Source organism: Helicoverpa armigera, chromosome 14 (genome assembly GCF_030705265.1).
Source record: "Helicoverpa armigera isolate CAAS_96S chromosome 14, ASM3070526v1, whole genome shotgun sequence".
Classification (NCBI taxonomy): Eukaryota; Metazoa; Arthropoda; class Insecta; order Lepidoptera; family Noctuidae; genus Helicoverpa; species Helicoverpa armigera.
Genome location: NC_087133.1, coordinates 5,239,667 through 5,255,080, shown reverse-complemented (window position 1 = coordinate 5,255,080; position 15,414 = coordinate 5,239,667). Strand labels below are relative to the sequence as shown.

General features: G+C 37.4%; 1 protein-coding gene across 1 annotated transcript; it reads right to left on the bottom strand.

Annotated features, from left to right (window-relative positions):
* Positions 1-8,269: 8,269 nt before the first annotated feature.
* On the bottom strand, positions 8,270-12,632 carry LOC110380052 (uncharacterized). The gene is made up of 6 exons (XM_021339913.3): positions 12,202-12,632; positions 11,307-11,649; positions 10,625-10,837; positions 9,867-10,029; positions 9,460-9,590; positions 8,270-9,310 (listed from the first exon to the last, which is right to left on the bottom strand). The coding sequence occupies exons 1-6, from the start codon at positions 12,447-12,449 to the stop codon at positions 9,185-9,187; spliced, it is 1,224 nt and encodes a 407-aa protein (XP_021195588.2). The 5' UTR covers positions 12,450-12,632; the 3' UTR covers positions 8,270-9,184.
* Positions 12,633-15,414: the final 2,782 nt, after the last annotated feature.

The following is a 15,414-nucleotide window of genomic DNA, read 5'->3' as shown; positions in this document are numbered from 1 at the left end:
GTTACCACCAGCATTAAAGTAAAACAATATAAATTCAATTACTACCAAATTAATGTTTATCAGGGACTCGTTTCATTATACAGAGCAATTAATTACATTATTGACAATGGGATTTGTTTACAGCCTCGTAATTTTTATGAGATTGCAATGCAATAAGTAGGCATGTGATTGCGTTAATTCAACTTCTATGAACAAAGATTAACTTAAAATAAAAAAAAATCTAGTTATATATTTTAAAGATATCTCAGTAACAACATTCATCATAACAATAAATGCATTAAGTATCTAAGTTTTTCAAACAATAGTGTTCTAATTATAAACACTAACTTTATTGGGCTTACAGCGTCAATATCCTATTACAAATGGACCCGTCCTTACCACCCAAATTTAGACATCCATGAAATTTGATACAAGTGTCTGATACAAACAATGAACGCATGTAAACCGTCAATCCTTACACATGATATCCTTTTGTTAATTTTAGAACATTTACAAACTACAAATATAAGGCATGATTCTAACCCACACAAGTGATTGTATCTTTATTGGGATTGTTACTTTTTACATTTCCAATTTTCTACCCCAAATACACCCTACTGCTGTGCTATAACAATACTGTCAATGGGGTTCATAGGCAATTGTCAACCCCTTTTAAGTTGCACAAGCATGATTGCATCCATCAGACACCCTTGTATTTTTTGTTGAGTATTGAAAGCGCTAAAGAAATACCGTCTTACCACAAAAACTGTTAAACGTCAGTTTAAGCCTTGTCTAAAAAAATGACAAATTATGACGTTGACATATGGTTCATTTTGCAACCACATTTTTTTTAGATAAGTGTAAAACAGGCGTTTAAGTTTTCGTAGTAAGGCCAATAATCTTTACGTATTATTTAAAATGCAGCCGAAATATACGTTTCTACTACTAATTCCGTTTTATATTACCGTTAGCATCATGATTGCCTAACCGCAGTCCAGTCCATTCGAACATGCGACCACAACAACGTGACTCATCATGTAAGCCTTGTAGCAATTAATAAACAATATACACCGTTGTTGAATAAACTGTCATCGGTGTCGTAAATCAGTTTCAGTTAGCATGTGCCGGCGAGTGTGGACTGCTCGATAAGCTGTACCTAGACTGACGAGACGAATTGCTACCGGTCCATCGTAAAGCCACCAATCTAACTAGAGCCCTCCCCTAGCCCTCGACTTTGAAGGCTTTTCAATAAACGCCGGCGAGGAAGCCAGCCTCATTGAGTTTGAGAGATCCCATTTGACTGGACACTGCCATGCATACACGCATACGGTTATTTATCCAGGTATGAGGACGCTATTTAAATGATTCCATACGAACTGCCGGTCTATACCTAGCCGTCTAAGGACTATGAATTTTCGTGAAAATCTTTAGCTTTTTGCTTAATTTTTCTGATTGCTGTTTTCGCAATTATTTATTTGATTCGTAAATATTTTTAACAAATAACAATGACGACTAACAAGTTTCAATCGCTTTACAATGTATTCAAATTGATATCAACACGTTTTTAAAATGTAAATGCAATAATAAACTATTGTGTATGTGGCGACTTAAATGAGCGCTGTATAAAAACTTTTTATGAAGCTTGTTCTGAACTCGACACGAAATATTCTGAAACACGTTGTTAGCGCAAAGCCAGAAACATAATCTCGCACTAGCGGCGAATGAAATGCATACGAGATATCTACGACTACGTACCTCGTATCTGATGTGGAAATCTGCCGCCGGTGTTCATGTGACATCTTGCAACCACAAGTTTTTACTTACTTTTTATAAAAATGTTTCATACAACTTTCTGGCCGTTTAAGATTGTATTTTTAAAACGCTTGTGCTTCTCTAGAACGTAGCTGTGGTAAGGTACACGCAACAAAATTTTTAAATTCATTATCAAGTTTTTTGGATTTACTTGTTATTTTTTCTTAATGATTTCATATAGATTTATAGAAATCTTTTCTTGAACGTTTTTATTGACTTTAAAAACATTTATACAAATGACACACACAATACTTTTTTATTTCAAGTTAAAGCCTTATGGCACACTACTTTTCTAGGTTATTTCTGTAGATACATTTATACCAAGTGGATTCTTATTCAAGAGTAGTACAGTACGACGACAGGGTTTCATAAATCGTTTGTAAACGCTGATTGCAATATAACATAGTGTTGTGAGGTTGGGACACCAGCCCTATCGCAGTGTCGTATCATCGCCCGTTGCTTGCGCGCGTTTCAGCTGACGTTGACGAACATTGCACATAAATAATCGCTCGCCTGCACTAACCATACTCGCCGGTTTTAACGTCAATCATAGTTTATAATACAGCGGCTAAAGGTGGTGGAAATAGCGCAGATTAAGGACTTTCATTTTGGGTATTTATCTTCTAAAATAGCGTCATGTCATCACTTAAGTTTTATATCTAGGTACTAAACTAGCTTAAAAAGTAAATAGTGCCATATGACCACGGTGGATTAAGTACATATGTCCGCCTCCCTCGCTCGCTCTGACACCTTCTTCTGAGAGATCAGATCTTCGCAGAAAGACGAAACAAGATTCCAGAAACCCATTTTGGCGACCATGTTAAGTACCTGTACTGAAACAAAATTAATAACAGATTTAACCACGAAATCCTGATTGTATTGGAAAACACGTAAACCTCGTGTTTTACATTTAATTATGAAAATAATGTGGAAACTTTCACGAACATAATGATTAAACTGTTGCTTAATCAATCTGGATATTACAACGGTAATGTCAAAATGTCCTGTTTGATAAATATCATATTTTTGCGGAATATTATTAACTTCCCGGAAAAATATATTTCGTGTATGATTGATGTGTCATCAATTTTCTTGTCTTTTTAAATGAAAAGTGTAAACAAAAGAACAGAGGCGGAAACTTCTACCCACACCTAATAAATAAAGCTTTTATTAATGCAAAATATGCGCTAAATAAGGCACAATATTTGTCCCTAAAACTAAAACAATAACTTGCCTATAGGTAGAGCCGTTTTCAAGCAACTATCAACGAAAACACTACTTTTGCACATAGGCATTATTTAAAATAGTCGACAGTTTATTCGGACCAGAGATTTTTATTGGAAAATGTTCCGCACAATGCTTTTATAGTCATTATCTACTCGTACATCAATCAGTCAGAACGTTACTATTACGCGCCTATTTTCACTGAATATTCGTACCAGTTTATTCATGTTGCTCTCTCCTTGCTGTGAATGGGAATTAGGTCCAGTTTTTATACTTAATAGCTGAATCTATGTTATGTAGTGAGAGTGACTGTGTTTGTGAAAATGATAGTCAAAACAAGAGTCGGAATAGGAGATAGAGTAAGAGTGTGAGAGCGAGAGCGCGAACGACAGCGAGAGATTGAAAGCGAGAACAATTGGCTGTTAGCTCATCAACTATTTGTCCATGATTATATAGGATAACAATGTATTTAACGTAATGATGCTGAAAATATGAAGTAAAAGTTTTTTGCGGTTCTCGAATGGAATAATTTTGAATCATTTGAGGTGTATGAAACAGAGCACCACACTCACACCAGTCTCTTTAAAAACCGTCCAATCGATACAAACGTATAAAAAAAATAAAAAAGGATCAACGGTTCGCTCGCTCGGATTTGCATAGAGCTAACTAATCTGTTTAATCTATAAAACCGGCACAATCAAATCACAATCCTCGCCTAGTTCAATGCACATATATTACATACAAACAGTAGAACTACGTGTTCACAATAAAATACTAGCTCGCATGAACACAATGAAAACATCGAATCGCCGAGGCTCGCCTCTTGTCACGCGTGTAGATACAAATGGTCTGATTTATCTGCGATGCATGTCCGGCACTGTTGTTTTATAGCTCCATCATTGTACTCCAGAGTCCACTGCAGTCATCCGATGACGACACGCGCGCTGAACACAAGCCGTTAAAATATTTGCAAATAATAACATCCGAAAGAAATTGTTAAAATTGTAGCCTACTTGATTGAAATCAAAATATTTGACTGGGACATTGAAAAACATAGAGTAGTTTAAACCTTTGTAAAAAGTCCATATTTGCGGCTGACTGTAAAAGCTTTCTTATCCCTGTGATTAATAAATACCACATTTCTACTTGTTTCACACAATATTCGGTATACTAGAGGCCCTCTTTGTTTTTTAATTTAATTGGATAGATTATAATAATAAATTAATAAACGCATAAATGTCACATACAACTTACACCATAGCTCGCACAATGTGTTATTATTGCCAAATAAACCAAGCAATTAACTTCTGCAGCTACGATCTTTAAGGCACCATTTAAATAGAAACCACTATTATAATAAACACCCACTTACTTAGCATTACACCGAAACAATGTTTGAATATTGAGCATATGTTCTCGACAGATATCTATGGCACATCGGTTGCATTTACGGCGTCCCGAAGACATTACAAAGGCCATTCCCTTATCTAATGTTCTCTTTGGATTTATTTAACTTTTCCACGCCTTCACATCTTGAAAATCGTTCGATAAAGATGTCAACAAGAAAAGGTCACAAAGTCCGCGGGGACACTCCGCAAACTCGTGTTTTTTATTGTCGAGTTCTTTGTTAGCTTTTGTCGATATACATAGATTGATGTTCATTTATTTTATCATGTCTAGATTTTATCTCAGTCTATAAGTCACTCCATACGTAGGTCTATCTGTGATTTGTAAAGTTGGGTTAATGACATCTAATAAATTCTTAGCGCACCCATTCGATAAAGCTGGCTAGACTGCTTCACTCTCAGCTTATGCCTCAATCGGATTATGTTAAATTCGCAACACGCGCAAATCGACATCATAGCTGAAAGATCGATCAATACGGACTGAACGGACTGTGCAACTATCATGTACATGAAAGGTTGTAATTGTACACCAAGCAAAAATACGAAAAAAAAATAAAGAGAGCCAAATGAAGAAAGAAAACTGAAATTATAACGCTACGTTTTAAAGATTCAGAGATAATAATAATATGGATAACGGCGATACTTAACGGTTAAAGAAAAGTAATTCCACTTTACCCTTTAGCAGCTTTGATAAAAACGACTAATCTTAGAAGTCCGGTTGATTAACTTAAGAAAAAAATGGACGATTGAGCAGTTCAAGAAAGAATAAAAATTTGTTGGGCTATAAATTAACCGGGCCCCGAGGGCGAGCCTCGCAATCTGCATTAGCCGAGACGCACTTCTCTCCAGCGATTAAATGAAATTTCACGGCCGGTTGCCTACGGAAACTCACTGGACAAAGGTCTGGGATATTTAAATTGAATGCTTTTAATCCGGCCAACTCCCCCACTTTTTTCTTAAGATAGGATTTTGCTTTAGTATGCGGCGTCTTCGAATTCAAAGATTTTTAAAATAAAACTTGCTTTATGCCGTGGAATGCTAGTTTGTAGCGCTATTTGGTCTCGTCAAATCATTCAACATCATTAGTAGCATCATTCAGACAATCATGAGTTTACGTTTCATTTGAAAGTCAGCAATAAAACCCAAAAAATGCCTTCCTAAAATTATATATCTACATATCATATAAGTATATTTGAATGGCTAAATTGATGCAAAGATAAATATATAGATAGAAAGCAGTCGCGTCTACAGTCTTCTGTCAAGCTTGACCTAAGTGGTAAAATACAATATTGTTCTGTTGGAATTACCTTCTAGGTATACCGATCGACCAGTACCACCTTTGATAAATGTCGTCGCGACATATTGCAAAAAAAATACATTACCATTGACCATCTCAAAATTGTAACACACTTCATTACATACCTCAGCAAAATCTTATTATAACTGTTTTTTATAACATTGTTGATATTTTATCAAAATATTAGTCCAATAAATAAGAGGGCTTTAGAATTACGTGAAGAAAACGAACCTTTACCTCCTTTTTTATTCATTTCGCACAAATAAAAAGGTTGTTACAGACTGATGGACTTTTTATTAGAGATCCCGAATGGCTAGCGCGGCTGTTGGTCAAACTCTCAGCGATTTCCCGCTTTTCGCAGAATCCTAAATTAGTTTATTTTGTGTATAAGCATTGAACTGCCTCACAAATATTTTCAAACAATTGCGTAAAAATAGTTTAAGTATTAAAGGCTGAATTTGAATTTATGTTTTTTTTTCTCAAATTTTATATCGATTAATCGAATACCCCGTCTTGGTCTACGTATCGCAATCGAGAACACCGGTAAAGGTAGTCCCTTCCGCACTAATCGAGCAATTTCTCCCATGTTATTAAAGGAAAATGGGAATGTTCGCAGGCCGTTGCGTTCTCAGAACAGAGTTTCTTATAGACGGTATTGAATTTTTAAACAAATTTTCGACCCACCGCCCAGGCCTTGGAACCCACTTTATGTTATAGGATTAGAACGTTATTATACCATTAAACCTTTTATGAATAATTCTTTACTTTCTATGGTTTATTTTAGATTACATTTTTGTATTTTTATAATTTATGCGTCTGGAAAAACATTCTAAAAGATGGTGGCCCATGAGGGAAGAGTGGGATAAAGAATATTTTTTAATTTGGTTCAAAGCGGCTTTACTTAGTATTACTGACATACATTTTTTAATAAGACAGAATCATAATTGCTCGCTGTATAATCCAATCACCTTGCGACACAAAATTAATTAACTGGTACAGTTTAATTGGATTAGAAAGAACCGCAAAGACAAAGCTTAGAAGCATTTAGGACCTTTAAAAAATACTACACAACAAAAGATATTTCCCAAGGGTAACGTTAATGTTCCGGTGCCGGCGTGGGCCATTCGACCGAATCTCTAGGAATTAAGGCAGGAAAAAAGTCAATAAATCTAGGTAGCACGCTGGAACAGATAACAAATGTCTGTGAGAGTCGCGACACCGCTGCCACGGTAGAGAAATCGCGCGGCCTCGCCTCGCCCATGCTAATGTGACACTAAGTCCTTCTACGACTCCGAAGGGGTAAACAAAACAACAAACAAACTTTTGGATATTTATTTTGCTTACTTTTGATTTCAAAGATACGATCTACTTACAAATTTATTTATTGGAATTTGTTTATCCAGCGAGGTATCCTGCATAATTTTCATCAAATTATGTTGTCAAAGATTATTCGAAATCAGTTTTATTATAAAAGTTCCACCACCGATTTTCCGATAAACATTTCAAAGGACCTACAATCGATACACGAAGAAACAAATAAATATTTTTATCTAAATTGCTGTTTTCGAATCATTGCCTGCGGAAATCGTATATCTCTTGAAGGTGGTGGCCGCCCCAGCTAGATAAATGCTGCTGTAAATATCCTTTTCAGGCTTTTAACCGACGTTGTACACACCAATTTGGCCACTTTTTGAAACAAATAAACTTAAGAAATCCTGTAACTTGTTAAGTTCTGTTAATCAGAATATTTATAACCTGAACAAAAAAGTACAATTTATTTATCAGGGATCCCTAAAAGCACCTCATTTATATTACCTAGTTGTAGTTGTGAGCCTAACCTTAATCTTGGGAAGGGTCTTTAATTATTATTTTAAGAGGGAAAGTTGCAGCACAGTCTGTCCGCATGCCGAACGCAACGCGCAATCTACTACTGGAAGTTGGTCAACTAATCCAAGTTTTCCTTTACTGGCTAATGAGACGAGTTTGATTCGAATTCCCGCCGCGCTGGGGAATAGCCACCCTCTTTGAATAGCTTCTCGCGACTACTACTTACAAGCTAGTCGTCAGCATTTTTGTTATAAGAAATAAGTCCAATGTTTTATTCGCCTAACAAATAAGTAAAATGAGGACTTCTTTCTAGGCCTGACTAAATTAAAGGCAGGTTCTCATTTACATGTTACTGGAACATAAAAATATACCGGTATAAAAATATATTCGTTTGGTCCAAACAGTCCGAAGCCCAAGTCTGTTTTCTCTACCAAGGGCTTTGAACTCTGACATTGACAACGGCTTCGAAATTTTGTACGAGTACAAGAAAATATACCATTGATTGAATTTATTTAAATTTTGTAATTACAAGAACATAGTTAAAACAATAATACCGACCACCTGTTTACACAGCGAAGTGGAAGAAGAAGACACGGAAAGCGGACCTGTCGTGAGAAGGGAAAACGCTAAATAAAAGAAAGAATACATCAATATTTTATTTATAAATACAATTATATTAACAACAACTTACCAGTGCCTTATAAATAAAACACAAGATAATATCAACGCAAGCCAAACAAGATCTCACTATAATAAAACCACCACGATTAGAACTAATTACTCATTAACAACATAAAACATCTCAACACAAAGCAAAGAACCAAATAAAAATACCTAAGTACATAAAGATCTCCTTGGATGAAACAGAGATTCTCGCCAAGCTTATTGGACTGCTCGTAGATAAACAAAGCGTCTGGCCTCCGTAATGGAAATTACATACCCCCGAGGTCGGAAATCAAATTGACAGAAGAGGTTAAACAAACGATGCGGTCAGGGAGCCGAGACCGTAGTCCGTCGAATATTAATCGCTTAGTAAATGCGCTTTTATTTGTTTTTCCCTTAGCTGCTTTGTGCTGGCAGTGTGAATAAGTGACATCTCAACTGAACCGAGAACTGCTTAATTACAAGACCACATTCTTTTTATGTGTACATTAAATATTCTTTCAAAAAATGAATGTATTTTTAACTTTTTTACGATCTTTCCATCTGTGTTGTAGCGCTGAAAGTTTTGGCCAAGTTTCGCATATGATCCAGTCCAAAACATCTTGGCAAAAATTTCTGAATTTATTGATATCAGAGTCATCGCTGTCTTGTCATCACCGTCACCATCCCCAATAATCAGACGAGTTTCTCGACTATCAAATTCAGCTCCATTCCATAGGGAATCTATTCCTAGTCAAATATTCTTCAACAAAAGGTTTACAAAGGTGCACCTTAACCGTGTAAGTAGCTTGCGCATGTTGAGACACTTCACATGCATTTTAAAAACGTGCGGGTCCAGCGACTCGCGCATGTACCAAAGTAAAATACCCACCCACGTGCTCTTGTCACTTGCAAGTGTTATGTTGCTCCAGCTACATGCACCGTACACCATCCAATAATGTAACGAATGAATAATGCAATAATAAAAAGATTTGTTTTAGGTTTCGCTGCTGGCTACAGTAGGCGAATAGCTGCTGCTATCACTTTCACTGTCCAGATCTCTTGGGATAAATTCTTGCTTAATGATATTGTCTTGCAGAAACTTCCTTACGTAAGGAACCAGCTGAAATAAATAACTGCTTGAAATATAAAATTGATTATTTTACTATAGAGCCGAATAGAGCATCATCTGCATGTCAAGAAGCGTGATAGGTCTTAAAAGTTTAGCAACCATGTTAAAATAATTTCTTCGAATTAATACGTATATCTCACTTTTTGGTGATGTTCTATCGCAGCCTTATTGATTCTCTTTATTTCGTGTCTCAAATGGCTTGTTTCTTCGAACATTTGATCAACACTCCAAGAGTCTTTCTGTATTATTAGCGGTAGGACGTAGGGCAATCCTGTAATATCGTCCAGATTTTTTGGTAAGTAAGTACCTATATAGTTTTGTATTTTGCATAAAATCCTTATGTTATAAATTCGAACCAAATATACCTATAGAACACAGATTTGCACACAGATCTAGAGCCGGAAAAAAGACAAGACACAGACAGGCCACTTTTTACCCGATTGAGGGAAGTGGTTCTGCCGGGACAAGCTACGACCCTATAGTGTTGGTATAATATAGCCCCTAATATAAGATATTGTCTTCTAGTCGTCTTAAGAAAATTTCTTACCTCTGACAGTTCCTAAAGAACCATCACTTATGACACCCAAACTAATATTGGGAGCAGTTGCTTCCTCTAATAATCGTGGTTTCCAAATAGAATGCATAGTCTTTGACATTTCGCATGCTTTAAAGATGCATCCATATGGATTTGTCGATGATGAAGCAAGCATCTGTTGACAAATAAGGGCTTCGTAGCTTAATCAAAAGTTTAATGGACAATGATTCCTTATCTACTTTCCTAAATGGAGGGGTTATCTATTCTGATGTTCATATTTTCTGATGTTCGGGTGTTGGGTAAAGTCGTGGTGGCCTAGGGTAAAGAACCAATCTCTCAAGTATTTTGGATTCGCTTGCAAGTCAGGCAAGTACCAATAGGTACAACTTTTCAAAGTTTGTATTTACTTTCCAGAGTATCTTGGATACCAATGACCGTGTTTCCGAGGGCGCGATAAACGAAAAGATTTTCAGTGATAGCCGGGACCTACGGTACCGGCAGTCCTTACGGGTATTCAGAAGCCAGTAAGTTTGACAACCAGTCTTACTAGGGGTTGCCTGGGTAACTAGGTTGAGGAGGTCAGATAGGTACTCAGCTGCATCCGGTAAGACTGGCTACCGTTAGAAAAAGGCTAGGCACATGATATTTTAATACAATTGAACATATTGGATATTTACTAATCTCCATTGTAAGAATGCAAGATTACAAATTCTCTAACTTATCTGAGGAACCACAATAAACATAATTTAATGAATCTAAATAAGTGTTACCCTCTCGATAAATTCTATCTTCATCCACGAGGCATTGAAGTTAAAATGCTCCAACTTAAGTTCTTCAAATTTTTCCTGGGATATGGCATTCCAATCACACTTGGCTTCTTTACTTATTATATCATCCTTGAGAAAAGGCATTTCGATTTCAGCATGGAATACTAAATCGTTTGCAGCCCAAACATAACTATGGTTGATATCCCAACAACGAACCTTCAATAAATTTAAATAACATGAAACAGGTGAACTAATTCTAAAGTAAGCTATAGGTACATACTATCTATATTTCCATTCTAATATCCTACTTCCTACTAATATTACAAAATGCCGTCCGTTAGTTTGCTACGCTTTCACGCAAAAACTACTTAACCGATCATGAAACTTTGTACACGTATTCTTGGTGGTACTAGAATGAATATAGGATACTTTTCGTCAACACAACAGGCGAGTGAAGTCGCAGGCGGAAGCTAGTGCATAAAGAGGATTTTTTTTATCTCCGAAACTACTGAACCTATTTGAAACATTCTTTAACTGTTGAGAAGCTACACTATCCTCGGATGACATAAGCTATATTTTATTCGGGTTTGGGAAAAGTTTAAACTTCGAACGCCCATGCTCAGCGATGAATAAAGCCTAAAAAGTCAATGCAAATCTGAATTACACTATATCAAAATAGGTTTACCTTGAGGTAGTCACTCAATACAATTTTTGCGATAGATCTCAGCGATGTACTACAGAACAACATATCAGTAGGTATATTGGGAGCTAGTATGTGTATGATATCGATAACTAGCAATCCGTCAGCAACTATTAAAGGTTTCACAGGTTTCTGAGGTGGCACTACTGGCTTTTTCTTAGGGTTTGTCTGTGGTTCCTCTTCGGTGTATGGCTTCGCAAAATTAGAAGCAATTTTGACTATCAAATATAAATTATCAAACTGCTCAGTAGAATCCATATTTTCCCAATCAAAGGAATTCGGATTTGCAAAATTAGTCATGAAACAAAACACGTCAGCATCTGATAAACTGAAAGAATAAATTCGTTTAGCTTTCACTGCTGACTGTAGAGTACCAACAAACGTCCTGTTTCTACGTATTAAGAAATCCGTTCGAGGAACAAAAGTGTTGGCGTCTTATGACTATGCACGCAACTGCAGTCAACCTAATTCGCCGAAACTTGATCAACTTGGCTTTGCTAAGCTAGAACCGCCATTAAATAGAAGCATTATTTTAATAGCAAGGTTCCTGATACAAAATCGCCTGTGTCGCGAGGGAAGTATGTGTACCTACACCGTGCACCAGCACCAGGATAAAAAACTAAAAAACAAAAAAATGCGACAGCCTTCCTCAATAAATGCACTATTGTATCTAAACGTACATTTTGAATTCTTTCAGCCGACTACAACTGCCGACCGCAGATGCCATACCATATAATTTAAAACGTACCTACCTCTACTTACTGAAATCATCGTTCGAATGAAATCTGCAATTAACAACATTATTTAGCTCCTACTTATGTATCTAATAGGAAACTAGATAACGGATTAAATATGAGTGTCTAAACAGCCTACCACTTACCGAGGCAAGTCTGAAGTTACTTTAACTGAATTATAACCTGGAAAAGCACAGGAAATTAACTCATGTGCTAGTTCCTCTGCTGGCTGCGTCTCATTTGCGTATACCAACAATATCAAATCAATTAATTGGTTCTTGCCAAAAATTACCCCTTTCAACATTTTGGTAATAGTTAACTGTGACGCTGGTATGAGCGGGTTTATAATCATAACTCTTAGGGGAGTTTGAAATATTGTCGTTTGAAAATTCATTGTAATTCAATCACTACAAGTAGAATATACTCATTTATAATAACACAAAAACCTTGAAATGTTCACAGAACAGCGATATTTTCAATATCGTGACATAACACATTAGTCTATGCCATTAAACGACAAATCAAGGAGGTTCCAAATCTACATAGAGGTACTTCTTTACTAGTTCCAGTGATGTAAAACAAACGGAAACGTTCATTCTACCACACCAAAGGGGACCGGAGCAGTAGCTGACAAAGTCTTGGTGAAGACATCGTCAGCATGCCACGCAGCGCCATCTACCGTAGGTAACCGACCCTAACAGGTAAGCGACCACTACTATCGCGTCTCTATGTTTGTCTGGGTCATGAGTCTTGCGTTACTCCACAGGTGGTGTCATTGCAACTCATAATAACTATAATAGGCCAATAAAATATCATGAAATGACCAAAAGAAAATACCACTGAGTCTTAATCAGAGGGGCATCACATTAAGTTGAACCAATCAAAATCAAAAATCAAAATCAAAATCTTTTTATTTCACATAGGCCTTTGCAGGCACCTATGAAACGTCACATTAGTTGCACGGTTCCAAAAAATCAATCAAAGATTTACAAATGGAGAATTTATAGTACAATGTTTTCTTCTCCTCTATATTTATGGTTTAAAATGTAGTTCTATAGTTGAAATATATATAGAAAAACGTCAACAAGCTGTCAGCTGACAAGACATGAAATTCCGCACGATTGAAAATTTTATTGGATTTTGGAAATAAAAACACATTAAAACTGTGATTCATATCTGAATTTGTCAAACCGTTGGTGTATTTTAAAATTTATTCCAAAAGTTATCCAAAAATTATTCCAAAAGTTATATGTCAATAACCAGAATACAAATCCAAGAAGAACAACAGAAACACAACCTCCATTCGCCCCAGCTTCCAGAAGCATCAGGCAACATCGGACCGTGTAGACGCCGGGGGGCGGTAGCCCCCTGGCCGATCATATTGAAAATCTGTGAAGACTACAGTGTATAATTTTTTGAAGACATTTGTGAAGACCATAGTAGTGTATTATTTTGATTAAAGCTTTTAAATTTTTACTGTTTCAATGAACGATGGCAGTAGCGACGCCGGAAGCAGCGTGTGTCAACCTTCCACATCGGCTGAGACCTCAGTAAGATGCCCCTTCTGTTCCCAGGCAAGATTTTTTAAAGGAGAAAGGGGCCTGAAGATACACTTAGGCAAAGTCCACAAGATGCAGAGTGTATCTCAGTGCCCCTTGACCCCTCAAGTTACTACACCCCCGACAAACCATCTCCTCTGGAACTCACTTTCAAAATTAAAAAGTAACACCCCCATACTCAAAAGAGTGCCCAGGGGTGCAAGGCGGACTGTTGCGTCAAGTCTGGCCCAATGCGTCCGCCTCGCAACCCTGGAAAATTCAGAAAGCGCCTGGGAACAGTTGCTCACCCTTCCCTACCGCATCCTACATGTTGACAAAACTCAGATAAATAAAAAATCATTAACCAAACAAATTAAACTAAATTGCCTTTCGACCTCCATTTTCGTCCCAGACACTTCAGTAAATTCCAAATTCACCTCCAAGGACTTGTGTCAACATGTAGAGGATAAATTAAGCGAGGGTGACATAAGGGGTGCTGCTAGGATCCTTTTCAGCAGCGATGTGGTGGCGCCGTACTCTCCAGAAACACTTGCCGCTCTGGAGAGTAAACACCCGGCTCCCTCGGATGACCTCACCTTCCCCGACCCTCCAGATCTAAATTCCGACCACCTCACCGTTACAGCCCAACAAGTAGCTGGAGCCGTGGCTTCTTTCAGGACCGGCTCTGCCGGCGGCCTCGACGGCCTGAGCCCTCAACATCTGAAGGATCTTGTAGGCTCGGGCGCTGGGGAAGCTGGTGAGTCGCTTCTGAGGAACTTACGGCTCTAGTTAATCTTATGCTCTCCGGCGGGGTGAACAATGCCGTCGTGGACGTGCTTTACGGAGCGAACTTATGTGCGCTCCGTAAAAAGGACGGCGGCATTCGTCCCATTGCCGTAGGGTGTACATACAGGCGTATGGCAGCCAAAATTTGTTGCAAGCACTATCATGACGTGCTTGCTAACAAATTTCAGCCCCTACAACTCGGATTTGGTTCGAAAGGGGGCTGTGAGGCTGCTATACATGCTTTCTCCACATTTTTAGACTCAAAAATAGGTGAGGTCATCCTTAAGGTTGACATAAAGAACGCTTTTAATTCGGTTAACAGGGACACCTTGTTGGCCGAGGCCAAAAAAGAATTACCCGAAATTTATAGTTACCTTTGGCAATGTTACAGGCACCCTTCTAAATTACTATACAAGGACCATGTTTTGGAATCTGCAGTTGGATGCCAACAGGGTGACCCCCTTGGGCCGGTCATTTTCAGCTTGGCTATTCACCCCATAATAGAGAAACTAAATTCAAAATTTAACGCCTGGTATTTGGATGACGGGACCCTAGGAGGAGATAGTGAAACTGTTTACCAAGACCTCATATTCCTAAAAGAAAAATTTCATTCGATTGGACTGGATCTAAATTTATCAAAATGTGAAATTTTTGTTCCTGACATCCCGGACAGACAGACAATCATATCAAAATTTAATGTCATAGCACCTCAAATTAAAATTCTGGACGAAACATCATTGCACCTCCTAGGTTCACCTATTTTGGAAGAAAGTTTCACAACATTCATAGATAACAAAATTTCAAATTTTAATGACATTTCGGATAGACTTTTTAAAATTAATCTTCATTCGGCTTTTACCTTAGTAAAATACTGTTGTTTTGGCCCAAAATTTATATACAACCTTCGCTCCTCTCCCTTATGGAAGCAACCACATCTTTTAGACAGAATTGACCAAATTATCCGTACTACTCTTACATCTGTTTTTAATTTGGCCTTGGACGACCGAGCGTGGCTTCAAGCCACCCTTCCGATCA

Excerpts from the sequence above, each read along its gene's own strand:
- LOC110380052 (XM_021339913.3), bottom strand. The coding sequence starts at position 12,449 with ATGAATTTTCAAACGACAATATTTCAAACTCCCCTAAGAGTTATGATT. Across the intron at positions 9,591-9,866 it reads TTCTTTAGGAACTGTCAGAG|GATTGCCCTACGTCCTACCG; the intron begins GTAAGAAATTTT and ends ACGATATTACAG. Across the intron at positions 9,311-9,459 it reads CGATAGAACATCACCAAAAA|CTGGTTCCTTACGTAAGGAA; the intron begins GTGAGATATACG and ends TATTTATTTCAG.